Below are 26,451 nucleotides of genomic sequence, written 5' to 3' on the forward strand. Positions count from 1 at the left end.
GGCCGGTCGGTCTGGTCTCTCAGACAGGAATTCACTATGCTTTCTCGAATCTCCCTCTCAGAACCATCGAAATCTTGTCGTATGTGTGAAGAAACTCAGTAAAATGCACATTTTCGCGAGTACACGGACGAATTACCGCACTTTTTAAAAAAATACCCAAATGCAAAAGACATACTCGCACTCTCTCGAGGTACAAGGCAAACTATTGGATTTTGTATGGCAAACAAGGAACTGACTGGTCGTATAGCGGGATGAGGAAGGTGGAGGGGATCGCGCAGGACCGTATTCATCCACTAAGCGTCTCTGTTACCAACCACTCGGGTACCTCCTGCAAAGCATACGTGTTCGCAGGCCTCGCGAGACTTCTCTTCCAACTTTCATTAATTGTGCATCGATTATTCTTCGACTACTTTTCTCCACTGTTTTTCACGACAAAGATATTGCCACGCACTGGCAATTTACTTTAACGTATCGGCATAGAATCACATGGAATGTAATCACTACGAAATAATAGTCTTTCTCACTCGTAATTAACAATGACAATTACTAATCGTATAATTTCTTGAAATCGTATTTTCCTACGGTTATCGTTTCAACTACACTTTCTAGTCGTTTATTGATAGTTTAAGTTTCATAGAATTTCGGCCAATCCAAATAACTTCCAATTTCAGTTCTTGTTTCGAGCTTTTATATCGGTTTACATTATCTACGTTATTTTTATGACAATACTCTCGCAATAACTGGAGTGAGTTACGCGTAATATATTAATATTTAAGATACAACGTGTTTCTTACAAAACAGCTAATATCTATAGATATAAATACACTGGAAAAGAGAGTACACGAATACTCTCGAACAACATACCGCCAAAGTTTCATTCGAGCACTTCACGATATCAACTTCTCGTAAGTCACATTAATAAATTACCGAAACGTTAACAGCGATAGAAACTCCGCACATTCAAACTTCCGTTTGTTCGAATACTATTCTGATTTTTAAAGCATATGGAATTTTAATTACACCGCGTATGACGATTTAACACAAAATCGACGGGATTCGCATAACTTTTTACAAACTAGAATAACAACACGAGGTATTTTATGCGGATAGTATACTACGTAAAAAAAAACATAGCAGCCAGATAGGATGATATATACAAAATTGCATGCACATTACATTTTTAACATGTTTATCGTAATAATTCATTTCTTTGGTTTCCGGTTATTAAATACTTTCATTACGCCAGGATTCACCTGTCGCGAAGAAATAACGAAGGAAAGTTTCAAAAAAGATGCTTATTGAGAGAAAAGTTGTGTCGCGTCCCGATGAAATTGAAGAATCGCTAGGTGCCTAATCTGTTGTGAGTAGATACAGCCCTGAAAATTGTGGCGGCGAAGCCGCCAAGAGGCGCGCGCAGTCCACGAAATATCCAAGCGTTTCCCCGCGGCCGACATCTTCGCGCGGCCAACAGCTGTTCCGAAAGGCGAGCGAACTCCCCATCGTAATCTGGGTCATGGAAACTGCGCAAAATAGGTTGCACTTGCACCGAAATCGCGCATTTCTTCGAAAACTGGTCTATCGTCTCGAAAATTTCGTCTAATCCAATAGACTGAACTAGCACGCGGTACGTTGTTATCCACACAATAAAATGCCATTCGAAATATGCAAGCTCCTGCGACCAGCCGTTGCATATCTGTCAACGTGCTTGACTGGTTCCCGACGAGAGAGCCGTGCGTCGATTGGCCGACGATTTTCGGGCATCGACCTACGCGCGAGCCTCGAAACCTGCTAATCACACAGGAAGCGTCTAAACGATATTCCTCCAATATACACAATGTGCACGTGGAAAAATCACGTTCTGTGTTTTATTACAAATTCAGTCTAGTTGATTATCTCTTCGTCGAATTATTCGATATTGTTTAAACGCGTTAGACGCTGAGCACAGCCGCTCATTCGTTGCACACGCAAAACACAATCTGTTCGATACGTATACATGTACCACGTGATTGATTCGGTACTTCTTTAACCTTTATTATTTGTAAATTTCCAAATTCTTTGCCGAATAATGTACTATCATGGCCGTGTAGACGTAGTAATCGATACACATGTGATTAATGTTAAATGAATATTCGAGTTAGGATAAATTCGAACATTGAGTTATTTTAAATGTACAATCTTGATCTTACAACGTGTTCTTAACACGTTAAACCGAATGAGCATAGTTCTATGTTTAAAAGCTGTTTCTTATCATATTCTTTATATATTTCTTTTGTAATTGTTTAGAAATTTTTTTTCAATAATTTTCTGCATGTTGTTGGTTCGAAAATATTTGTATTGTTGTAATACAGGTGCTGAGGTTGTAATATAGGTTCCTTAGTGGTACATATGAATAAAGATGGAATAATATAAAACTGAGGAGAAGAAAAAAATGTTTAGGATACTAAAAGTTTAATATATAATAAAACAAAGTTTAAGACACTTAGAAAATGTTTAAAAAGGTAATTGTGGGTATATCTGGTGGGGTTGATAGCGCTGTATCAGCACTGCTTTTAAAAAATAAAGGTAATTCAAGAGAATAAAAATGTCTAGTATCGGATGATAATTTATTACCATGAAAGTATTAAAATTAGCACTGTTAAAGGATTCAATGTCACTGGTGTATTCATGAAAAATTGGGATATCAAAGATGAGACTGGAATTTGTCAGACTGAGGAGGATTATGAAGATGCACAATGGGTGTGCAAAAAATTAGATATTCCTCTTGTTGAAGTTAATTTTGTAAAAGAATATTGGAATAATATCTTTTCGTATGTATATGCATATTTGTACATCTTTTTAATTAATATTTTATCTTTATTAACTTTTATAGCTATTTAATAGAACAATATGAGAATGGATATACACCAAATCCTGATATTTTGTGTAACAAATACATCAAATTCGATCATTTCTTTAACTTTGCACGTAATAAACTTCAGGCTGATGCTATTGCAACTGGACACTATGCCAGAACTAGTTTTGGTTCTTACCTTGAACATTTTAAGCCAGATACAAGTAAATATAATTTTCTTAACGTTATTCTTAAACGTTTGCTTTAATCATATAATCAAATCGTATTAGTTTGACTATTTTACCAGATGTCAGCTTATTTCAAGCTCGAGATCCAGGAAAAGATCAAACATTTTTCTTGTGCCAAGTACCTCAACAAGCATTAAGGTACTCCATGTTTCCCCTTGGTGAATATTTGAAGAAAGATGTTAAACAAATTGCTCTGAAAGCTGGATTGGATAAAATTGCTCTAAAAAGGGAAAGCAGAGGGATATGTTTTGTGGGAAAACGAAATTTTCAAAATTTCATATCCAAGGTACAGCATGATAAGTTCAATGTATGCTATTATTCCATTTTTGTATTGACAACTAAATAATATTTATAGTACATATTTGACAAACCTGGAGACTTTGTAGACTTGGATGATGGTCTGGTAGTGGGAAAGCATATGGGCTTTCATCATTGGACCATAGGGCAAAATATAAAAATTAGTGGTTCACCAGCTGCATATTATGTGTATAAGAAAGATATTAACACAAATAACATCATTGTAGTATGTAGAAAAAATGTTATGTTAATTATATTTTTTACTTAGATTGGATGTTGATGTATATATTAATATTAATAGGTAAAAGGGACACACAATTCAGCGCTATATTCAGAACTTATAACAACAGAAACTCCGTACTGGATATCATCAGAGCCAGGATTTAATAGTTTCTCTAGACTATTAAATTGCGATTTGCGCTTTCAACATAGAGATCCCTTGGTACCTTGCACAGTTCATAAAAATTTAAAGAATCAGTTAATAATACAGCTTAGTCAACCATTAAGAGCACTTACAGAGGGACAGGTAGAGCTTCTTATACATGACCCTTTTTGAATTATCGTATAATAGTGTTCAATAATATTTAACATTTATCGTATTTATTTCAGTTTATCACCTTATATAATGGAGAAGAGTGTCTAGGTAGCGCTGTAATCTCATATTGCGGTCCATCGTACTATAGTTTAAACCAAGAAGTAAAAATGGATCATTATCGAGGAAACAACGAGACACAAAAACAGATCGCGGACGCGAGCATGTAGTATTGTACATAGTAATTTATTAACAAAAAAAGGAAATTATATTTGGACATTTTAATATAGTTTTCATTGATTGAATATAAAATAAACATCGTACAAAATCTCTTTAAAGATTTTTTTCTCCTTTATATTGATCGATAAGACTCGATAATTGATCGATCTCGATTCTTATCTTTGCTAAATTCACTAATATAAGTACAACGAAATCATTTTCTGTGCAGTCACCAAACAAAGAAAGATTGGTTGAAAGAAGCAAGCTGAAATTAGAAATAAAAGAATGTTTTTTCCACTTCTACTCGGAATCTTTGGTTAATCCGCCTCGTTATCGAAAAAATGATGAAATAATATCATTCTAGTGATTCAACTACAGACTTTATCAATCGTATCATCTGTTTTAAGCTTCGTACGTTCGTCAAATTTGGGAAGCAACCACGATAATGACCGCCGAAGAAAATGAAATTTATGGCTGCGACATAGTATATTGGAATTTCTTATCTAACCATGAAGACTGTATTAATAGAAGAAAATCACAAATTTATAGTGAGTTAATTTGTAAATTGTAGCAAGAAAAATTTATAGTTTAAATTTTACGAAATGATCAATATAAATCGTGGTCACCTCTGTAATACTTCGAACGTTTTACTCGTCACGGACAAAATTAAAATTGAGTAAGAAAGAGAAGGACAAAGTAACAAAAAGTAACGAAAATTTTACAACGTAGTAGTCGATCAACTTGTAATATTTCCATCAAAATTTTGCTTTTTATCCCATGACGACTCAATGTCGTCCACCTGCAATTTCACCGTATTTGAACAAATGGTGATATCTCTGGTATCTTCACGGACAAGGACTTGAAAACGCGTTTTATATGGTAGTGACAATTGACGCGATGCGTAACGGAAGAAAAATCGGAACCACCGATTGTCCCATTCGTCTTTTGAAGTTCCTACGTTCATCTTAAAATGGCAATCAGTGTTGGCGATGAGAAAAAACTTAATAACGGCCAGGTCACGTGTAGAATGTAAAACAGCGCGACGCGTTATTGAACGATAACTGCAAGTTATTAGGGTCGATTGACGAGTAACTGGACGTAAGGAGCGCGTAAAATGCCTCTCGCGGTGTGCGTGCACGTACAGAGCTCCGCCTCGATTGTTGTTGCCCTCGCTATTGGCGTTGACCGCCGACGTTACATATGGAAATTACTCCCGTACGAATGTCGCTAAGACTAATTTGATCGTACGCGCAACGTTACATTAACATTCGTGTCGAGATCGAAGCTTCGCACCAGCTTCAGTCGGTCCTCTCCTTCACGGACGCACGGTGCCACCATCCTGAAAACAGTTTCGATCTCCGTTTCGATCGAAAATTTGTTTGAAAGTTTCTTCTCGATCACCTTTTTACCTTAACTAAAACGCGAGTGTCCCCAAACAGATGTCGATTCCGGTGTCCTTCGACTTGGCAAAGTATAAAGTATAAAATAAAAGAAATGTAAAATCGCAGGGAAACTAGGGGTACAGTGAGTTAAGGGCAAAGATTCGATCTTGCGCGGTGAAACGCGCGATACGCGAATGCGATTTATGACTGCGCAATGTGGTACGATGAAGTAGAATAGGTAGATCAACTGGACTGAGAAGAAGGGGTCGACTTGCTTTCAGACAAGATGAGGAGCGCGAGTAGTTTGGATCAGTATAACGACGACGACTTCTTCAGCGGTGGCCCTTGTCCTTCTTGTCGGTTAGCCATTAACAAGGAGACTGGTCGACTAAAGTTCGTAAGATGTCCAAAATTAGCTAATGACTATCAAAAGTATCGATCGATTAGTTAGGATCGGCAATTGGGCAACACGATATTTGAAACTACAGGTGGTGCATGGGCGGAAACGACACTTGGCGCTTCCGAGTGAAACTGATGCTCTTGATTCCAGCCGTGTTACTGCCGATCACTATAATCTTCATCGCTCTGTCGCGGTCGCAGGTGATCGGCAAGGCTCCTTATCATCGTACGTATTTGGTCCAGACAAGAAGGCAGGACGAGAGGACCGAGGAGAGTTTTCCGCGTAAGTCTATTGTCACGGTACACATAACGACGCGCTCGTAAAATGCACTCGATATTAACGACGTCCGGTCTGTTGGCTACTCGTGTACATCTGAATAGCGAAATAGAGTGCGAGATGCGTGGCGTGATTTATCGATTGTTGTCAGAAGAAAATAATTCAAGCGGATCTTGCGATGGGGGGTCGGTGTAGTTGAAATTGTTCTTGAGGCTTCTTACAAGTCGTTATAGTAAGTTGTCCCAAGGCTGTTCTCGCAGGAAGAATATTCGAGTTTAATCGTTTTCCTGTCCTACCATGTTGCACATGTAATCCGTTCTAAGATTACATAGGTATATTGGTAATGAACTCTCGTCACAGGAGACGACGTTGAATATAGGTCACGGGCAGGGAGATGATTCGACTTTTACTTTAAAATTGTATAATCTCCATGATGGAAATTATATCTAATAGAAAGAAAAAGGATCTTTTTTTTAGAAATGTTATAAAAGTTTCAAATATAAATATAAAGCGACATAGAAGAAAGGAGAAGTATATTATTTATAGAAACTGTTAGCAGCGACCAGCCGTAGCGAGACAGAGCGGACCGGTGAAGAAGAGGAAGAAGACAGAATCCTAGCACCTGGAATGAAAACTAGCTACGTGCCAGTGGAGACTCTACTTTCGTCAAGGCAGCTACAACGACACAAGAGAGACCTAGACGCGGTACTTTATCCAAAGCAAATCAAATTCAAACCGATTCTAACCAATACCACTTTTCTTCCTCGTCTTATTTATTTCTTCTTTGTTATTTTCCATCTTCTTAAAAAAAACACACGTAAAAACAAAAAATATACAACATCCGTTCGCCTTTGCCGATCTACGATCATCAGCTACGAACGTGCAGTATAATATCGATCGATTAACGACAAATAGTCCCGAAGAAAGAACGTTGCGTTCTTCGGAATTTTATATTCGAATCGACGCGATACGACGATAAGCAGATTGGTAAACGGCCAACGACCTGTCCAGATCTGATATCGATATCGAAAATCGCGAGACGTTAGACACTTGTGAGCAATGATCCGAGTCTCTTCAAGAAATAACGATGATTTTCTTTCGCATTCTTTCGCTTGTTCTAGGCGAGCGGATTCGCGCTGTTCAATCCTTTGCAATCTTGCAAGCGTAATTCTTTTATAGTCGAATATTTTTGTAACGATATAGACGTATGCGAAGTGAAAGAAGATTGCAGAGGGTTGACGTTCCATTGCAAAAGAACGCAGTAGAGTAAAGTGGAGGTTGCTAATGAGAATTAATAATCATGCGATTGTATCTGTGTGTTGTATCAGTCTATCGAATTATGAAATTTTTGACAGCCTTTTAAAGAGTTAACAAAGGTGTCTTCGATAATAAGTTAAGCGACAATATTCGAGAAGAAGGCGTGCCATTTTGGATAACGTGTCGTGCGCAGCGACGTTAATTAGAGTTAATCAACATTAAATTAGCGTTACTGGTGAACAGTATAAATATCGATCGTCTCACTGCCAATCATCTCGTTTCGCACAAGGTCAATTAAATTCGACATGTCTTTTACTTCATGGCCGAAACAGCTCTGAGATATAAAGATACGATACTTACGCTACATACACAGATATCGATTCACCTTCCAACTACTCAATTCTTCTATTTTAAGAAGCACAGTAAAAATATCATTTTTGTACGAATATTCGATACAGGATCAACCGATAGACTACAACGTTGAGAAAGCAGACGATCAAAATTCCGACGAAGACATCTACAACTTCCTGGACGATTATTACACCGAGGTGGACGCCGACGAGGTCAAGGAAAATTCTGAAATACAAAGCAACGACTATCGAGAGTAATTATCCAAATACTACTCGATAGACTGCGGAATATTTATGCATTAATGAGTAATTTAAAGACGCAAAGATTCGCAGAATATGCAAATATATATAACATCTAAAGTACAATGTTCATTATAGCAATATATGTTTAGTAGATGAAGCTCCACTACTGTAATTATATTCGTAAAAATATAGATTTACATAAATATCCGCAGTCTATTAATCAAATTCCATTTAATATTTCTACTTAAATTATAGTTGAATTTCGTTTACACGAACCTATCGGAGAACAAATATTTTATATGATCGAAGCTCGTATCTAGCGATCCTCTCTATGAGCATCTTGTGATTTTTCGTCTATAATAAAAATTTACGTTCAAATAAATGAATTCGATCAGCAAAACTTCATTCTATCGGACACAAATTAAAATTTCGTTCAAATAAATCAAATAAATAGAGTTCTGCTATATCAAAAATTTCACCGGTGATACGCCTTCGAACTTATAACACCCGCAATCAGCTCTCTCCAGAAATTATCTTCTTCAGGTACGGCGAGCATACGCACGACGCGCGTAAGAACGAAGAACTGCGCTCCAAGTTCTTCACGTATGACAATATCGAAGAGCGTTCTCAGGACGAATCAGACGAGGGTGAACAAGGTGGTAGACACTCGATTTCCGTCGATGATTCGGACACCAGTCTGCCAATCGTCGACGACCAAAACGACGACTACACTGGCACGGATTTTCACGCGTTTTGGAAAGGCGAGGGAAACGCGTGGGCCATCAGAGAAGCTCAAGGTACACTTGTGACGTAGTCTCTCTAATTACTCTGCATAATTGCTGCTCATACGCTTTTTAAGAAACAGATATTCGCCGCAGCAAAAATCATGCTGAAGTACATGGACAGGAGCGTTGATCCTTGCGAGGACTTTTATCAGTTTGCCTGTGGCAATTGGGCGAAACATAATCCTATCCCTAAAGACAAAGCTGCCTACGATACCTTCGAAATGATCAGAGAATCGTTGGACTCTGTGTTGAAAGAGCTTCTCGAAGATCCTATACCGAAAGGATTGCAATTGTACACGGATGACGCAACGCTCAAGGCTAAATATTTGTATCGCAGTTGCATGAACTACGGTAAATTGTTTTTCGATTGGGTTTCTTCAGAGATTTCTATAAGTGGTTGCCAATTTTAACACGATACATGTGGCTAGAGATCTTGGAGCAACGCATGGAACGGCCGCTTATACAGCTTCTAGATGAGCTTGGTGGATGGCCCATATTGAGACCAAATTGGGATCCGGAAAAGTTCGACTGGCTCCTCTTGGTTGCACAATTGAGGCTTTATAATAATGACATCCTCATTTCGGAATGGGTGGCGCCAGACATTAAAAACAGCGACCAGTACGTTATACAGGTAGAAACTCGGAATTTTTCGACAACTTCGAGATAAAAATTTTACTTCATTTTGTGGCTCACCGAATGTTTCATGAAATTAATATAATATTATATATTCAATCTTTTAATAATTTTGCACGGTTCCTTGCGAAAACTATTTTCGTAGTTAATGTTATTAAAAAATACTTCTCTCTGACCTCCACATAATGGAGAAGCAAAAATATCAAATTTCAGAAAAGTTTAATTGCAGTTCGATCAGACATCATTGGGTCTACCTACAAGAGACTACTTTCTCCAGCCATCGAATACCATTTACTTAAAAGCTTACAAGAATTATTTAATAAAAATTTCCACTCTCCTGGGCGCATCTTTGCAAAACGCTACTATAGACGCTGACGAATTGATAGAATTCGAAACTAAGCTCGCCAAGGTAAGCCAATTGTAATTTCTATAATTTTCTGACTTATTTCAATTATGTCCGCTACTGAACGATTAATTTCGGGTTTCACAGATCACGTCTTCCCCCGACGAGCGAAGAAACGTTTCAGAGTTATATCAAAGAATGAGCATCGGAGAATTAAGAACACTGGTGCCACAAATTAATTGGCATCGATATTTAACGATCGTTCTGGCACGACCAACGAATGTTTCCGAGCCGGTTGTTGTCTATGCGTTACAGTATATTCAAGATTTGGTGAATTTGCTCTCGAAAACTAGTCCACGGTACAATCTTTCGTGTGAAATACAATAGTAAAAAGTAGACACTGTTTCATAAATTTAATTTTTGAGGAAATGTTTGAGAAGTTTGGAAACTTTGAAATTTCTTATTTTTGAGTAACTTTTCTTTGCAGGACTATCGCGAATTATCTTCTATGGCGGTTCGTCAGGCACAGAGTAAACAACCTGGACGATCGATTTCAAGAAGCTAAGCAAAAATTTTATTATATTCTGTTTGGAAGGGAACAAGCACCGTCCAGATGGAAGAATTGTGTGGCACAAGTGAACTCTAACATGGGCATGGCTGTGGGCTCCATGTTCGTGAAAAAATATTTCGACGAAAAAAGCAAAAACGATGTAAGAATTCTTCCTATTTTCATTAATGAACATTCACTAATTTTGTAAATTTATACCACTTTTATATTGCGCTTTGAAATATTCTATTATTTCTGATGGCTTTCATCAATCTTATAGTTATTTTAATAAAGAATCGGATAAGTGAAAATGTGTTTTCGAATTCTCGTTATTCTTATACCTGTTTCTGCAGACGTTGGCCATGACTCGTGATATACAACGGTCCTTCAGAGAGCTCCTAAATCAAACTACCTGGATCGACGACGAAACAAAAGAACTGGCCACCGAGAAGGTAAACGCAATGCTGTTGAGGATTGGCTATCCTGATTTCATTCTACAGTCTGAATTGTTGAACGAACGTTACAAAGATGTAAGAATCACGGAGCTGGCTATTTTTGAGATTTGATTGAACACAATGGACACATTCGTTGCTTAAATTAATTTCTGGTGAACTTTCAGGTCGTGATCCGTCCAGATAAGTACTTCGAGAACACGTTGAACATATTGCAACATTTGACCAGGGTAGAACAGGATCGACTCGGCAGCCCTGTTAATAAGACCCTGTGGAACACTGCACCTGCAGTGGTCAATGCTTACTATAGTCGCAGCAAAAATAGGATAAGTCAGTATAATTCTTTTTATATTGCGCGAACAAAAGAAAAGGGAAGGTCTACAAACTTTTCCACAATTCTATACTACGATTTTTCTTTTCTTTGCATAAGATAAAAAAGAATATCGACTAATTATTGAATTACTTTCCACTCTCAGTGTTTCCAGCTGGAATACTACAGCCGCCCTTTTATCACAGATACTTTCCACGGAGTTTAAATTACGGTGGGATCGGCGTTGTGATCGGCCATGAGATCACCCACGGCTTCGACGATAAAGGTCGATTATTCGATAAGGATGGTAATCTACATAGATGGTGGAAAGACGGGGCTATTTATGGCTTTCACGAACGAGCTCAATGCCTTATCGGTAATCGACGAAACATCGATTCTCTTAAACTTTCCTTCCAACTTTTGCTCGCTAACTCGAAAACGGTTAAACGTTTCAGACCAATACAGTCACTATACTGTGAGCGAAGTTGGAATGCAGATTGATGGAATGAATACCCAGGGCGAGAATATCGCGGATAACGGCGGTATTAAACAAGCTTTTCGAGTAAGCAATTTCTTCTGTTGGTTTTTTTAACGACTTGTTCCTGAGCTTTTCTTCAGTTCTTTAATAACATTTAACCCTGTCACGGTCGTCTGATTTTTATATTCCATTCTTTTAACAAGTGGACAAACTTTTAACATTTTAAAAATTCTTTCTTTTCCGTCAACCATTGATCAACAAATTTCTCAAAAGTTTCAACAATTATAATTAATAACTGTCATGATTTTCATATGACAATTCCTTAAACCGTTTTGTCTTTATTTAGGCTTACGAAAGATGGTTACGCGCAAATGGCGACGCTGACGAAACTTTGCCAGGTTTAAACGCGACTGGAAAGCAATTGTTCTTCCTGAACTTTGCGCAAGTGTGGTGCGGCTCGATGAGACCGGAAGCTACCAGGAATAAGTTGAAGACCGCCGTCCATTCACCTGGCAAATTTCGCGTAATCGGCACCTTATCGAATTCGGAGGACTTCGCAGAAGTATTTTACTGTCCGCTGGGTGCACCCATGAATCCAGTTAACAAATGCTCCGTTTGGTGACCAATGGTGTGCTTATCCGTTTCTATCAAACTCATGATCGCATCGATCGTTGATCGAATAAATTAATCAGAGCTACGTGATCAAGAAAAAAAGAAGAAGATCGTTCGTTGCTCGATTGTGTGAAGCAAACGAAGTTTAGACTGTGTAGGTGTAATCGTTGAAATTAGTCTTTACGTTCCAGAGACTATTGCCAGATTCGCGTTAAGATTTTAACGAAACTATAGTTCCATGCTTTCGATGATAGCTGATGCCGTAGAATATACACAATTTATGCTGAAATTACTAGGAAATCAAGAATAGGATGAAGGAAACGATGAACCGGAGTAATTGTAAGTTCTCGTTTAACGATTTAGGGGCATGCAACGTAATCGATCATGGATACGAGCTGTACTAACAAAATAGGTTGTGTAACGATAAATAAGGGAATATTATCGCTCCCGCGTGATACTACGACTTGATGATCCAAGTGTATATCGCACAAGGGAAGTATCTTATAGATGTTTCAAACAGCTGCGCTGTTTAGAGATGTGTTAAGAATGAAATTGTAAGACAAATACCAAAGACAATAATAATTTCAGACAGTCATAAAAATCTTTACAATCTATTTCCCTGTATATCCACACACTACTACATGTATTGAATTCTTTCGTCGTTCTATTTTAGCTTACGCTTCCTGTAGATCTTTATCTGATCTTGCGGAATAATCTGAGCCATTGTGATCATTCGTTACATCCACGTAATCGTGTATACTATGGATATAAACTTGTTCGCATTACATTTTGGTTTCCTTTCTTTTTCGCAGTCAGTTTCGCGACAGAAAAAAGGCGGTAGAGAAGATCGTCTCGACATACATAATCTGTCATATCATCTCGCAATGTTTCCACGAAACACACACATTGAAGAAGTCGTTTATTTTATCGGTCTAACGAATGCGCCATTTTCTTTCTTACTCTTTCTTTTCTTCAGCTTCGCGTTTTCTCTTTCTTTTCTTCTTTTTACAAATCTCTTAGTCTCGCATAATATATAATAAATAGTGTAAAAATCGTTGAACATCGCAAATAGAGTATCGACGACACCGTGTACGCGGTCGTAGCCTTGATAAAAAAGTCCGCAAACATTTGTCTCGCAAAGGGATAAAAAATACAAGGAATGAACTATCTGTCTGTAAATGCGATATCGATTGACTATCTTGTCGCCTTGTACTATGGTACTCTAAATGACGTTAAAATACTTCAGTCGGAATAGCGTTCGAATGCGTCTCAATGAGTAAACTTTCATTCGATTCATATTGACTCGTCGAGGTTTACTTCATATTTTTCCATTCTTCCTTTTTCCATTTTTATTCGTAATTCTAATAGTGAGGGAGGAGACTCGTGCATGCACATGACAATGCAGTATCATCACACTTACTCGTATAAACTTACACACAGAATCGGGGGAGAAAGTGTTTCACCAATTATTATAATCCTATCTTTACAATTTATTTACGTATTGCCTTCCCTTAACGAGTAATCGGTTAAAGTAGTATGGAAAAATAAAATCGTACATACATCGAGTTCTCAGTTATTTAGTATAAAGAAAATTCAACGACGCATGGTGTTTGTTTAAACTAGAAGAATAATGGTGAAATTATTATCACTTACGTTTTAAATATTCTATAGCTGCTTGATTGAATTAACGCGAAAACTCCAATAGAATATTTTCATATAAAGATCGATAAAAAGTGTTCTGTGTTATTTATAGTTACAAAAGTTTCAATTTTTCTTTTTCATTTAAGCGTAAAATTCAGGTGAAACGATAATACTTACAACAATTGTATAATATGCTTCATACTAATTAATTTTCATAGCATGAATTAACACTTCATTACAGACGTATTTGCAGTCATAAGTTGTACTAATAAATCAGGAATTTTGCGAATATCATCTCGTATTATACTGACACTTTTTGCTCCTTTACCTCAGTTCCATCCTCAGTACCAAAATCTTAGTTTCCATTTTGCATTTCGTAAATTTGATGTTCATATACCCGTATAATTAAAAATACAGCCATATTATAACATGATAATTAATATTTGAAAAAAGTAACAAATGAAACAGTTGAAAAAAAAAGAATTTTTTTACTTTCAAAAACTTTTAAGATCAACAATGAAAAACTTTAAGCCCAACTGAAAATATCCATTATTGTTTAAACTGACAAACTGTGTGAAAATATATACAATCGAAAATGATACATAATTATCGCGATTATTTTAAAATAAAAAAACAAAGGTAGAACAAGAAGTATCGATAAAACACATATATGTTATTAACGAGAATTCTTTTTTCTCAATCTACATACACCCTGCGTTAAAAAAGCACGCTTTTTCGCCATCATTTCTTATTTTCCTGCCGAAACCTATATAGATCACGTTTTCGAATGATATTAAATACCACATGGAAATTTGATGGCCTTAATCCTATTTCCTTCTTTTATGTATAGCCATTACAAATTATATATAGTTTAGATTCTTTATTTTCTATGACGCTTAATCAAAATTCGTCTGTTATATATATATATATATATATATATATATGTATAAATATATATATGTCTCATGTTTGCTACTTCCGTCCACCCAATTCAAGGTCAAGTGGAAATATACCTTAATTTCCTTTTTTCAACTCCTATAGTACCACCATTACGTATACGTATTGCATTAACAAATATCTTCACTTGTGCAGAAACTGGTACTCCAAAATGTCTTCTTCATCTGTAAAATAGAAATTTGTGTCTTATGTTATAAGTTTCAAGGGTGGCCATCATTTAGCTGCACTAAAAGGACATACTATAGGCGTATTTGGGACTACTCAGACGACGATGTAACGAAAAAACGATCGAAATAAAGGGAATGTACGATGTATGCTGGTACAAGATATTATTAGTATTTTCCTTGAATGTATCATTTATATGCAAGAGTAACTGCAAACTATCGACAATACACACGTAACAAGTGTTCCACTACTAAATAGCTCGTGATAAACGCATTCGTAGATTTTTATTACAAATGCTCGTACGATGCTAAATATATTCAAACAAGCAATTGAAGTGCAAGAATGATCAAGACAAGATCGAAGATGCACGGTTATCGTGTTAAGTTTTATCGTAAAACAGTAGACAAATAGTTTCTGTAACGGAATTTAAAATAAGAGAAAACTTTCAAGGGGAAACGAAACGAAACGAAACGAAACGAAATGAAACGAAACGGAACAGAACGAAGCAAGAGAAAACAAACATAATGATAAAAGTTAAGTAAACGAAAAATTACTTTCAGATACGGGTTACTTACTAATGCTTGAAATTCGAAAAGACAGAGATATACGGAAAGAAAGGAATCAGCGTGAGTCCCTCGACGTGACAAAATAAAATACACTCACAGATATTGTCTCTGCTATTGTTGTCCAAACCGCTAGTCAGTGTACGAGTTTCCTCGTGCATACGCCGCTCTGCATCAATCGTCAGCGCAGCACAAGGCACAAAAATGACTCGATTACGTCTTTGACATGATGTAATCCACATGCGCACAACGTAAGTTGCAAAGGGGAATTGAGTCGTTTGTTAGACAGAAAGCAGCACGTCCTTTTAGAGCGGCGCAATAAATAGAAAATAAAATAAACCAAGTTTGGAGTATGTCTGTGAGTCGCAAAATTTGTATTTTCATTCTTTTTCATCCTTGATGTCATTTTTTATTCAAATAATAAATGGATCTTGGTTTGTAAATATTAATATGGTAAATATTAATTTGAAACAATACATTGTAAATACACATTTTGCCTTTCTCAAACATACTGTACAACCTGTCTGCAACATAAAATATGTATATATTTTACAGAATAATATATAATGATTGGTACCATAATGATATCGATAAACCAGTTCGTGTAAACTACCTTCTTAAATATCGAATTACATAATCATTTGCAGCGAAATGAAAACATTTCCATTGAAATTAACGATTAAATGCCAGTGCGCAATTTTCCAACAAAATCTTTCCTATACGATCTATGCACTATGTGCTTATCAAATCGGTAAAAAATTTCTTATAATACCGTTATATTATTCTCTACGGGGGACAGTATAAAAAAGTGCCTATTTATCGATAATTATAAGATGCCGAAGAAAAGGGGGAAATAAAATGTGGTTTCAGTCAGTTATTTTGGAAAATTGCACGATTAGACAACGAAATTTTCAAACATGGTTGCATGTTATATAAAAAGACGTAGGTAGTATTTTCTATGATATACGTTTTATAAATATTAAGGAAGCAATGTAAATACTTCGTGTAAATATAAAAAGTAGTAAAATCGATAGAAAAAGAAACGTAAAAATCGCTACTAATTTTTTTTTTTTTCATTTTAACGTGAAATGTTTGGTAGGAAGAAACATCACACCATATTTGAAATTACTCTTATAGTGTTACGACGCCAATGCATTTATGTGCATCGAATGCAAGTATTTTCTAGCGGCATTTTATAAAAAGAACGTTATTTAAATACAACGTGATATGCTAAATAAAAATTTATATCATAATAACGCAACGGCAAGACGCAATTAAATGTAATGAACGTTTGTTGAAATTAAATAAGCTTGTATGTGTGTGTGTGTGTGTGTGTGTGTGCGTGTGAGATGCAGAAGATAATTCGTAAGAATTCGTAATAATTCATTAGATAAGATGACATCAATGAACATAAACAGTAAAGAAATGCATACACCTGGGAAGCTTGTATATATAAATTATATGTCGCAGTTCCTTTTTCAGTACTTTCTAACACTGATAAGATGGCACATTTAATATGAGCATAATTCGATCTATTTACATATTGTCGAACTTTGTGATGCAATACCACACAACATAATTTTAAACAATTTCTTTTTGTTCATCACCAAATAACTGGAATCAATAGGAATACAATGAAAATTTGTCCTTTACGCATGGACAATCTCAATTTAAATGATTCACCAATAATTGCCCAATATACAATAACAATTGTATTGCATATTTTCTTTGTACATGCATATAGATACTTTTTTCCGTTTTTCCTCCTTCTTTTTATTTAAAGCGGATTAGTCTTAAAGAATGTGTTTGCAAAGCAATAATTAGTGAACCTTTTAACATTTCGAAATAATATCCTCTCGATTTTAAAGAAATAGCTGCCCCATTGTCGTAGACAATCCTAGAACGCAAGCAATGGAAAAATATTAATAAAAAAATACGTACCTTTTTTTTTTTTTTATAAAATAATTATAATTTACATGCATTACGTAGCGAATTATTGTAATGTTCATTACGTATATTTATCGACATAAACCGTGTTATTTACATGACCATGCTTGTGCTCTACTTCATGTGCGATCGTGCTTTACATCAACAAATACACCGTAATATATTTATAGTAAAGCGTGCAGTATAGTGTATGTATAATAATAATAATGAATTATCGATATTAAATACTGAGTTTCTCGTACATAATAGTTGTACTAGGCTCGTTATTGCTATATGTATGCTAAACTTCAACACAACAGTTGCATATTTCATGCACAACATTGAAAATGTACTTGTTTTTTTCTTTCAGCAAAGCTTAATAATAATAATACAATTTTAGTTTTATCTCGTATATATACTTTAGTATATATGTAAATTTTCAAATTCATACTAATCAAATAATGAAAATAAAAGGAATAGTAAATGAATTATAATCAACAGCTACTATAGCTAATAAAATCAATATTCTAAAAATGATTTGAAATTTTATTATTATTATGGCATAAAAAATACCTGTTTTACTCTTTGTTGAATTTAAATCTTACATTCTGATGCAACTTCTTTGAACCACATTAGTATGTACATTTACATATTACATGCAAATATTTTAATATTTTAAAATACATTTAATAGAGACGAACTTCCAAAAATATTATTACTGTCAAGTATATAATATAAAGTGGAATGCAAAGTTGAAACGACACGTATGAACAAATCGTTAAAACATCAAATACGAATTATATAAACCTGGAAATAAATTGAATAGGGTAACGAATAAATACTTTGAAATACCGTATAAGATTCACTGTAAATATACGTTATCTATTTATGATTTCTACTAATGTTAAAAGGATAAAGAGAATACACCTAACGCCAATTTATAAGATCTTATTTAATCTGTTAGATAAATGTGTCAAAGTATTCATTCGGAAATATTCAATTATATGTTGCTCTTTTCTCTAAATTTATAACTCATCTATTTACAACACCGGCATCTACATAACATCAACAAAGAATTCACAAGGATTTCCCATCGCAATGCGAAATGACTGTCTACTACCAGATAAGTCTTGTTGGTTCTGTTGATTTCCTGAGCCAGTTCCTGTCTGCACAGATTGTTCAGAACCACTGGAACGACTGCGACTGCCGTTAGACCTCTTTCCATTCGAACCATTTCCATTGCCAGAATTTTTACTTGGCATAGTTGGCACTGATGGAATATGCAATTCAGATTCAGATGCTGAAGAACAGGATTTCAAATCGTGAATAGGTTCTTTGCAAATATGTTCACTACCTGCGCTACTGCCGCCTGATAAAATATAATACTTTGAAATACATACTGAATAAACATTACGCTAATCGCGATATAAAATGCGATCCTCACCTGAACCGCTATGAACACTTTCTTCTCGGTGATAACCATATACAGTTGGTTCGTTAGTGAAGTTAAATGGCATTGGACTGTAACCAGTTGCAGAATGAGGTGCATATGTCCCTGAATAAGGCATGTCCCAGGCATTCGGCGGAGGTAATGGTCCGACTGTATCGCAATCTAGTTTCATGCTACTCATAGATGAACACAGGTCACCGAATATATAATAACATTGTTCAGAAAATGTTATCTTGTTCACTGTATGCCTAATAAATCCAGCCTTTAGCATAAGAGATGCGTATTTTCTTGCATCGCGTCGATCAATAAATCCTTCTACGTGAGTATTAAGCCAATCCACAACATCTGCTCCAATAAATGCACTTGGTATTACTATTTTAAGCCACATACGATCACGAATTTCCAACCCTGAGTCAGGCCGAGCCATCGCTCGTACTACTGTTGGCATATCGGTATTCACCGTAAGATGAAGTTCTTCCAATGGTCCTAATCAAAATGTATTTTTTACGAAACATCCGTCTCTTTAAATCGATTTAAATCTAATATTTATTTAACTCACGTTCTGTATCTGGCAGTGTGCTTGCAAGACTGCTCGATGTTGAAGTTATTGTCGTGGCGCTTGGCGGGCGTGGAGGAAAACCTTCACCCCTTATAGCAGCTGTATGTGCCACCCAAGCACCGGGATCTATAGGCCGTACAGGTTCTGTACGTGGTATTGTGAAATAACCTTTTGGATTTGGATCCCAGCACTTTGCAACAACTAATTTGATTGGTCTAAAAATTACATTTATAATCATGTTATAATCTTGTAATTCGTTTATTGAAATTTTAATGCATTGCTATATTAAACAAACATACCCTGGTTTCTGAACTACTTCACGTAGTACTTTAACTGCCTCGTCATTAGACATATTTTCAAAATTAATGTCATTTACTTGAAGAATCATGTCACCAGGTTCTATTCTGCCATCTAAAGCAACTGCTCCCCTGTACATTTAAAATTAATCAAATGAAAGAGCTGCTGTTATAAATATATTGATTTTATTTTGCTGAATACTCTGTTCTAACAATTCATTGTACAGAGCTCTATGTACAATATAATTTAAAATTCACTGCAGTTTAACACATACCCTTTCATTATTGAACCAACATAGATTCCACCATCTCCACCTTTGTTACTTTGCCCAACAATGCTAATCCCAAGGAAATTAACAGTATCCATATTCAATGAAACTGTTATGATGTTCAAAGACATTGTACTGTCTGTGATACTACTAAAGGATGATGTTCTAGACATAGGTGGCAATCTATGACGCCTCCTCCTCTGTGGTCTACGCCGCTCTAACATCCAAATATATAAAATTCAATTCCTAGTCTAAATCTTCAGATTTATTTTCTTTCCTTTTCTTATAAGATATATTTACCTAAAGTTGCTCTGTCAACTGTACTACTCATATTGGTATGTCTGCCTGTAGTTGATGTTATACGGCTACTAGCATCATCATCTGATTCTAAAAATGTTGTTGTCTCTAAATCTGAACTTAAAATAGAAGCAGTCTCATAACCATGGCCCGATCTGTGTTTCGAATGACCATTTATACGAAGTCCTGAATTTATAGAAAATAATGATAATGTGTGAATCTTTGGCATTTCTAACAAAGGTAATACTTAGAGCAATTAGAATTTAAAGAATGATTCACACAGAACTAATAGCATACCATTGTATTTATTGTATTTCTCATATTTATCTGAATGGTGTCTTGAACTTTTATGCAAATGATGCCCCTGTCGACTACTTGTAATACTTTCTGTTTCAGTTAGAGTATCATCATGTGACAATGGGGGTGGGCCACGATTTGTGTGACCAGGTGTCACATGATCAACACGATCATGTTTTGCCTCACTATGTGCCACTGAATCTGTGCACTGTGATGCACCATCCGATACATTGCTGCCTTCGGCAGACACCAGCTACCAATAAATAGATTGACGTTCTTTTCATTAAAAATTTTCTATGCTCCATTGAATTTTTATTCATATTTTATGGGAAATTTTTATGGAATAGAAAGTTCCTTATTGCTATAATTCTATAAATGCTTCTCCAGTTTTACAGTGAACTAAATATAAATAAATTTACATGCTCTCTAACTAAAAATTTTTTTTATGTTTTGTTGACACAGAAATAACCACACAAGATAAATATTAATAGTTTTTTATTGATAACTTAAGAAATTAGTATTCAGAACTGAAATATTTCTGTATTTCAACATATGTTAAAAATAAATTATTTTTTGCTATAAAATAGATCCATGCTTATCACAAATAAATAAATTTTACTAATTATAGAATTTATTTAAGAATCTTACCCAGGAAACAACTCGTCCATTAAAACAGGGAAGATGGGCATCATCATCTACAATTTCTTCTTTCACCACACTATTGAGCAAACAACATATCCCAATTATTTGTTTTATGAAAAAAACAAAATCATAATAATAAATGCGATACAATTATACAAATTGGAAAAGTAGCTATCTGACATAAATACAGAAAATAATAAAAGAAATATGATAATTTTTAATAAAAATATGATAAATATGAAAATTTACCAAGTGGTAAATTCCGAAATAAAGTAAGAATTAAAAAATATAATTAAGCATTATTTGTGATGCATTATTTGCTATAAAAATATAATATGCCGATTCGATATCGGTACAAACAATTTTCAGAAAATTGCTACGAATTGGCTGTCACAATCAAACGGAAAACGAAAACGTATCATTGTCAAAATGTGAGTCTATTCCAAAGCGGATACTGTTTAAATCGAAGGGCATTGACTCGAGTCAAAGATGAAAGATAATGCCTCGCCACTGTAACAATCGTTAATCCGTACTACGACACGAATAGATGCATAACATTCGATGGACATGCGTATCGGTGTGACACTCACCCAAAATCATCGTCCATTGATTTGAAGAAATACTTATAATTCGGCCGATTCAAGACATTTTTGAAGTCGGCAAGAGTGACCCTTTCCGGTGAGATGGTAAGCTTCACCAGGTAGGGGGTTTCCTCGTCGTCAATGTGATATATGATTTTAGTCTCTTCCATCGTTTCAACTTTATTATACTACGTGCATTTGCAGTAAAACAGATTCACCCAAAGCCCACTAATATGAACAATTCTCTTAAAACCAATATGGCGCGTCACAGTTCGAGCCAAAGCCCTCGCGCGTACGATGATTGTTCGTTCATGAATATTACAGGTTTATGTAAACTCCACGGTACGTAACATTATTACGGCTGCGTGTAGTAAGTTATAAGGAATTCGTTGACATTATTCACGAGACTCGCACGATGCGTATTCGTTGCTTCCGACGAGTTGAATTAAACGTCAACATTCTTGTCGACATTACACACAGTCGCGGCAGTCGGCCCGACACTCGACTCGACTCTCCGTTCGAAGATTGGAAACGAACGAAGATAGAAAGACAATCTCCAGCTTCATTTTTACACCCTTTCAGCTATTCGCTGGCTTGATCGTCAGATGGCATTACTGCACCATTGTCGAAGATGGCGAAGGATTCCGAAATCCAATATGCGTAACGTTTCTGTTTTCAAAGTTGTTGTATCTGAATTTTGAGTAGAATAAAAACTGTAGTGCCATGCATATGAATATTACAAAAAAAATTTGCATTGACACCAGATATTTGTGAAAAAAATAAATTCTGCAAAGTTCACAATTTGTTACTTATATATATTTTTGTGGAAGTTCAATTTAGAGACGTAATCGTTTTTACGTAGCTAGCAGTAGTCTGTAGTAGAACTCTATAATCTTTATTCTAATCAAAATTTAAGTTGCTATTGGGATATACAATTATATCTCATTCATCAGAAGCATATTTATATCTGTTCTTTTCATTTCTTTATTTAATAGTTGATATCATACATCATAGAAGAATTTAAGTCAAATAATATTATAAATTCATTAACTAATTTATCGAAGTAGAGGAACTAAAGAAACAGACGTCAGAAATTCAATAACATATGTAATAAACTTTCGAATTTAAATTATATTTTCTTTCGCATTAATTTCTTTTAATTAAACCAGTTAAGATAGATATCTCTGTATTATTATATACTCGTGTCATGTAACTATTTATATAATCCCATAATCTATTTGTTTGCTTATAGATAACGCACTCTGATATATGTTTTAACAACTTATTGATCACATCTTTATTAATTCTTATTAAGTGTTCGATGATTCTATCGTCCTTGATAAAGGTCAATTATATAAGAGATATATAACAATTGGTATATGCCATTGTACTAGTATACATACTTTAAAGTCGATTTATGGTTTTTGCCTCAACACGTGACCTTCGATCCCATTGAATTTCCGGTTAACAGTTCGAAAGCGACAGATAATGTTTGTATTCGATATTCGTGCGCAACAAACAGCGCGAATCGCGTCTTTTTTACTGCTGGGTAATTTCCACGTACGTTCAGGTCGCGTCATTAAGCGTAATTCTATTCATTATTTTTTTCCAGATAACAGCAAAAAAGAAAAAGACACTGTGCGGCAGCTCCGCTTTCAATTCGGTAATGCGCAGCGTCGACTTAATTATACGGTCGCGTGAGCAAAAGAAAAGGGATTTTAAATGAAATTAAATCGCGTATCAGCGTAAAGAACTCACAGAAATGTCCGTGGCGCGTAAATCGCGTTGCTTTATCTTTGGATGAAAGATATTATGCAGGGAACTGGTTTTATCAACAATTCAACATCAGTTGGCGTTAAGTAATGCTCGAGGCGGTCATGCGTGAAACACGGATTAACAAACGTACTATTGTACGCGTGATAATAATTGCGAACCGTTAATCAATCACAGAATCGTTTAAATTGTATTTCAGTAACAAGAAGGATTATCTATTTCTTACAAATTTTATTGAAAAAAACTAGTGTCATTTTTTGTTTAATTATTTATAAATAGTTAATCAAATCCTTGTTATTCTTCGTTTATTCATTTGTGGTTTTAATAATTTTCAGATACTATGTCCTTGATGAATGTCTGCCATTTTCTTTCCCAAATATGTAACGCTTTCTGCATCTCAGAGTCATGCAGAGTACTATAGGCAAGCGAGTTCCATGCCAATTGTTTGAGACTTCTGAGATCAGCGTGCATCGACATGAGTGCCATAAAGCCTTCGTAAAAGTCGTAGCTGAGACCCTTTACACCCCATAATCCAGGGTCATCGTTGGATATCACCATTGGATATCCTCCAGAGAACATCGGTCTAGCAGCGTGATTTCGGAGGTCATCGACAAGTTTCAGAACTTGATTGGAGATCGGATTTACTTCGATAGCGATATTCATTTTTCTGACGAGTTCCAGGAGGAAGGGATGAGAGGTCAGCGCGTATCTAGATAAAAATTATACAAAATGGAAATAAGAATTTCTGAAAGTTATGCTATAGATCGTCAATGTTTGAAAATTTTCTCTTTTATATTTGTAATCTTTCGCTTTTCTCTAGAATTCGGATAAAATGATAAGATAAGCGATGAAAAATAGGTAAGATACTGTGCATATCTATTACTAGATTGGGGTTCTTCAATAGGGAAAGGACTTTCAAATTCCTCAAATATATCTCGAAATAAATAGTTCTTATTGAGATTTCATCGATATTTGTTTAATCTTTAGAGATATCCTAATCAATACGAAACAATTTATTACATGAAAAGATCATAGTGTATATCTTTAGATACTAGGATGTCTAATTGCTTTGTTAATATATAGTTATTCATTAACAGCAATTATAAAATTTCGCTTAATATAAACTTTTCTTACCCGTGACCAATACGTTTGGTATTTAGTAAAATAGCATCGACGAGGTTTTCGTCGGTAGAAGCTCCCAACCAATTCGTTTCACCTGCATGAAAGAAGAAAGTAATATTATGCCCTTCAACGGTTTTCAATAAATCTACGAAATACTCAAGCGTGTGTCCCAAATCTTCCTGTCCGACCAGATCAAATCCAGCCACAAAATTAGGATACAGCATTTTTAATCTTTTCAAAGTTTTTATATAATATTCTGCTGTTTTATGATCAGCAGATCGCGCTGGGGCGTATATCAATTTGGCTCCTACAAAGTCCGGATGTTCCTTCTTGAATCTGCAGGTAGTAAAGTTATTTATTGGTAATTAGTCACGACTTCATTCTCTGTTTACTTAAGTTTTATCAAAGCGTTTGCTTTTTTTTAAATATTTCCCAGATAATCTTGATCTCTCGATTTAATCAAAATAAACACATGATAAAGAATATCAATAGTATGATCGCTGCTACATTTTCTACAAATAGAAAGAAAAATAAAGTACCTTTGAGTGAGATTTTCATAGATACCGACTAAATCTTCTGGTTGGTACTGCGTGCCATCGAAATCATACAAATTTGGCAAGGTGGATCTAAGCTCAAGATACATTATGTTATCTTCGTATAGCTCTTCTAAGCCTTTGAGGAAATGATCCTCGTAAACAGGTTTATACGTTAGTAAGGGGTTGATGAACGAGAATATGTTCGTAAACTTCTGCCACGCCTTGTTAACGTTTGGATAGGCAAGCGCAGGATTGTCACACTCCATCGTCATACTGCTCCTGATCATATCGTTCACCTGGGGCCCTTGTTTAGGGTCTTCGCGTACCTTCTTTAGGAGCTGCCAGTCGCATGATTTGTCAGGTACTCGGAAGAAGTGCAACCTAACGGCTCCTTTGACGATGCAGACGTACAAATTATCGCGGAATGTGATGTTATGATACAAGTAATTGATGTTAACGAGAGAAGTGTCGTGTGCATGGAGTACCGCTCCTTTGGGCATGCGACGAAGCAGTTGGAAGACCTTCGATCTCTCGATGTCCTTCTTAGCTTCGAGGAAGTTCCGTGCAGGGGCATATTGACTAGGATCCTTGAAACCTGCGAGAATTTAGTAGATCTATAAAACAATGGAGACAAAAAAAAATGAGGCGATAAAAGACTATTTCGATTCGCGCGACTTTCCCCCCGAAGACAATGAAAATAAGAATGAAAACAAAGAAAAATGGATCAGCAGACGATTTTCATTGTCCAGGAGAGACAAACAGTTCATCGATTCGTAAAGTCGTTGAATAATAAGATTCCAATGATTACCGATATCATGTTGTTTATTTACAAATTAAACGCGCAAAGCTGAATAGAATTGAGGTTTTTATCTCGTCGTATAATCTATCAATCGAAGCATAAAATGTTTCGAGACATTATGAACGTTTTAAACAGCAAACAAACCAGCATTCAATTCTTCTTTCTTTGCTTTCATTAGGATTTTATTAGCGGCCTTTTCATCGTCGTTTAGAGTCAAATTGGCGCCTATCATCAGTCGTTCTTCGTACTTCAGTATCTCGTTCCGTAGGATTGTGTAATTAATACGTGGAAAGGCGACATTCACGGCCGCGTAGGCAAGCAATACTACGAATGGAAAAATGAATTCCTTCATGATCGTTGATCTATATCCGGCGAATGCTGCCC

The 26,451-nt window shown here is 35.6% G+C and overlaps 4 protein-coding genes across 21 annotated transcripts; 2 read left to right on the top strand and 2 right to left on the bottom strand.

The window, feature by feature from the left end:
• Window positions 1-775: 775 nt before the first annotated feature.
• On the top strand, window positions 776-4,239 carry LOC100647991 (mitochondrial tRNA-specific 2-thiouridylase 1). Of its 7 annotated transcripts, none has more exons than XM_020866105.2 (8): window positions 776-905; window positions 2,349-2,562; window positions 2,642-2,807; window positions 2,870-3,054; window positions 3,138-3,364; window positions 3,434-3,601; window positions 3,677-3,901; window positions 3,985-4,239. In XM_020866105.2, exons 2-8 carry the CDS (start codon window positions 2,487-2,489, stop codon window positions 4,135-4,137), a joined length of 1,200 nt encoding a protein of 399 aa, XP_020721764.2. In that variant the 5' UTR covers window positions 776-905; window positions 2,349-2,486; the 3' UTR covers window positions 4,138-4,239. The 7 variants fall into 7 exon arrangements, with proteins under 7 accessions (XP_020721764.2, XP_020721763.2, XP_012170777.2 ...); XM_020866104.2 differs by lacking the exon at window positions 776-905 and adding an exon at window positions 1,489-1,624; XM_012315387.3 differs by lacking the exon at window positions 776-905 and adding an exon at window positions 1,873-2,014.
• Window positions 4,240-5,373: 1,134 nt separating this feature from the next.
• On the top strand, window positions 5,374-12,795 carry LOC100647872 (neprilysin-4). Of its 5 annotated transcripts, none has more exons than XM_020866103.2 (15): window positions 5,374-5,905; window positions 5,997-6,190; window positions 6,741-6,889; window positions 7,900-8,045; window positions 8,578-8,831; window positions 8,913-9,170; window positions 9,248-9,450; window positions 9,682-9,861; window positions 9,943-10,154; window positions 10,283-10,505; window positions 10,696-10,872; window positions 10,962-11,124; window positions 11,271-11,480; window positions 11,560-11,666; window positions 11,929-12,795. In XM_020866103.2, exons 2-15 carry the CDS (start codon window positions 6,004-6,006, stop codon window positions 12,202-12,204), a joined length of 2,745 nt encoding a protein of 914 aa, XP_020721762.1. In that variant the 5' UTR covers window positions 5,374-5,905; window positions 5,997-6,003; the 3' UTR covers window positions 12,205-12,795. The 5 variants fall into 5 exon arrangements, with proteins under 5 accessions (XP_020721762.1, XP_012170773.1, XP_048267322.1 ...); XM_012315383.3 differs by having other exon boundaries at window positions 5,374-5,901; XM_020866102.2 differs by having other exon boundaries at window positions 5,375-5,901; window positions 6,744-6,889.
• LOC100647590 (segment polarity protein dishevelled homolog DVL-3) lies at window positions 12,777-23,375 on the bottom strand. Of its 8 annotated transcripts, none has more exons than XR_007226155.1 (12): window positions 21,847-22,496; window positions 21,263-21,332; window positions 20,615-20,867; window positions 20,321-20,503; window positions 20,027-20,237; window positions 19,755-19,883; window positions 19,456-19,670; window positions 18,891-19,382; window positions 18,567-18,815; window positions 15,533-15,689; window positions 14,849-14,956; window positions 12,777-14,189 (listed from the first exon to the last, which is right to left on the bottom strand). XR_007226155.1 is itself a non-coding variant. In XM_048411366.1 (12 exons), coding segments are annotated over exons 2-12 (2,121 nt in total). In that variant the 5' UTR covers window positions 22,008-22,506; window positions 23,241-23,375; the 3' UTR covers window positions 12,777-14,955. The 8 variants fall into 8 exon arrangements, 4 of the variants coding, with proteins under 4 accessions (XP_048267323.1, XP_048267325.1, XP_048267324.1 ...); XR_007226154.1 differs by having other exon boundaries at window positions 12,777-13,813; window positions 14,013-14,956; XR_007226156.1 differs by having other exon boundaries at window positions 15,621-15,689; window positions 21,847-22,494.
• Window positions 23,376-23,773: 398 nt separating this feature from the next.
• Window positions 23,774-26,433, bottom strand: LOC105666388 (adenosine deaminase 2). Its single transcript, XM_012315381.3, has 4 exons — window positions 26,212-26,433; window positions 25,272-25,863; window positions 24,745-25,068; window positions 23,774-24,319 (listed from the first exon to the last, which is right to left on the bottom strand). The coding sequence occupies exons 1-4, from the start codon at window positions 26,417-26,419 to the stop codon at window positions 23,932-23,934; spliced, it is 1,512 nt and encodes a 503-aa protein (XP_012170771.2). The 5' UTR covers window positions 26,420-26,433; the 3' UTR covers window positions 23,774-23,931.
• Between the last annotated feature and the right edge of the window lie 18 nt (window positions 26,434-26,451).

The sequence above is a fragment of the Bombus terrestris genome, chromosome 13 (assembly GCF_910591885.1).
Source record: "Bombus terrestris chromosome 13, iyBomTerr1.2, whole genome shotgun sequence".
Lineage (NCBI taxonomy): Eukaryota > Metazoa > Arthropoda > Insecta > Hymenoptera > Apidae > Bombus > Bombus terrestris.

Excerpts from the sequence above, each read along its gene's own strand:
- LOC100647991 (XM_020866105.2), top strand. The coding sequence starts at position 2,487 with ATGTTTAAAAAGGTAATTGTGGGTATATCTGGTGGGGTTGATAGCGCT. Across the intron at positions 3,055-3,137 it reads ACATTTTAAGCCAGATACAA|ATGTCAGCTTATTTCAAGCT; the intron begins GTAAATATAATT and ends CTATTTTACCAG. Across the intron at positions 3,902-3,984 it reads GAGCACTTACAGAGGGACAG|TTTATCACCTTATATAATGG; the intron begins GTAGAGCTTCTT and ends TATTTATTTCAG.
- LOC100647872 (XM_012315383.3), top strand. The coding sequence starts at position 5,795 with ATGAGGAGCGCGAGTAGTTTGGATCAGTATAACGACGACGACTTCTTC. Across the intron at positions 6,191-6,740 it reads GACCGAGGAGAGTTTTCCGC|CAGCGACCAGCCGTAGCGAG; the intron begins GTAAGTCTATTG and ends AGAAACTGTTAG. Across the intron at positions 9,171-9,247 it reads TCGCAGTTGCATGAACTACG|AGATCTTGGAGCAACGCATG; the intron begins GTAAATTGTTTT and ends ACATGTGGCTAG.
- LOC100647590 (XM_048411366.1), bottom strand. The coding sequence starts at position 22,007 with ATGGAAGAGACTAAAATCATATATCACATTGACGACGAGGAAACCCCC. Across the intron at positions 20,504-20,614 it reads GAAATACAATAAATACAATG|GACTTCGTATAAATGGTCAT; the intron begins GTATGCTATTAG and ends CTATAAATTCAG. Across the intron at positions 20,238-20,320 it reads AGTTGACAGAGCAACTTTAG|AGCGGCGTAGACCACAGAGG; the intron begins GTAAATATATCT and ends TTTGGATGTTAG.
- LOC105666388 (XM_012315381.3), bottom strand. The coding sequence starts at position 26,419 with ATGAAGGAATTCATTTTTCCATTCGTAGTATTGCTTGCCTACGCGGCC. Across the intron at positions 25,069-25,271 it reads TATGAAAATCTCACTCAAAG|ATTCAAGAAGGAACATCCGG; the intron begins GTACTTTATTTT and ends TACTACCTGCAG. Across the intron at positions 24,320-24,744 it reads ACCAAACGTATTGGTCACGG|ATACGCGCTGACCTCTCATC; the intron begins GTAAGAAAAGTT and ends ATTTTTATCTAG.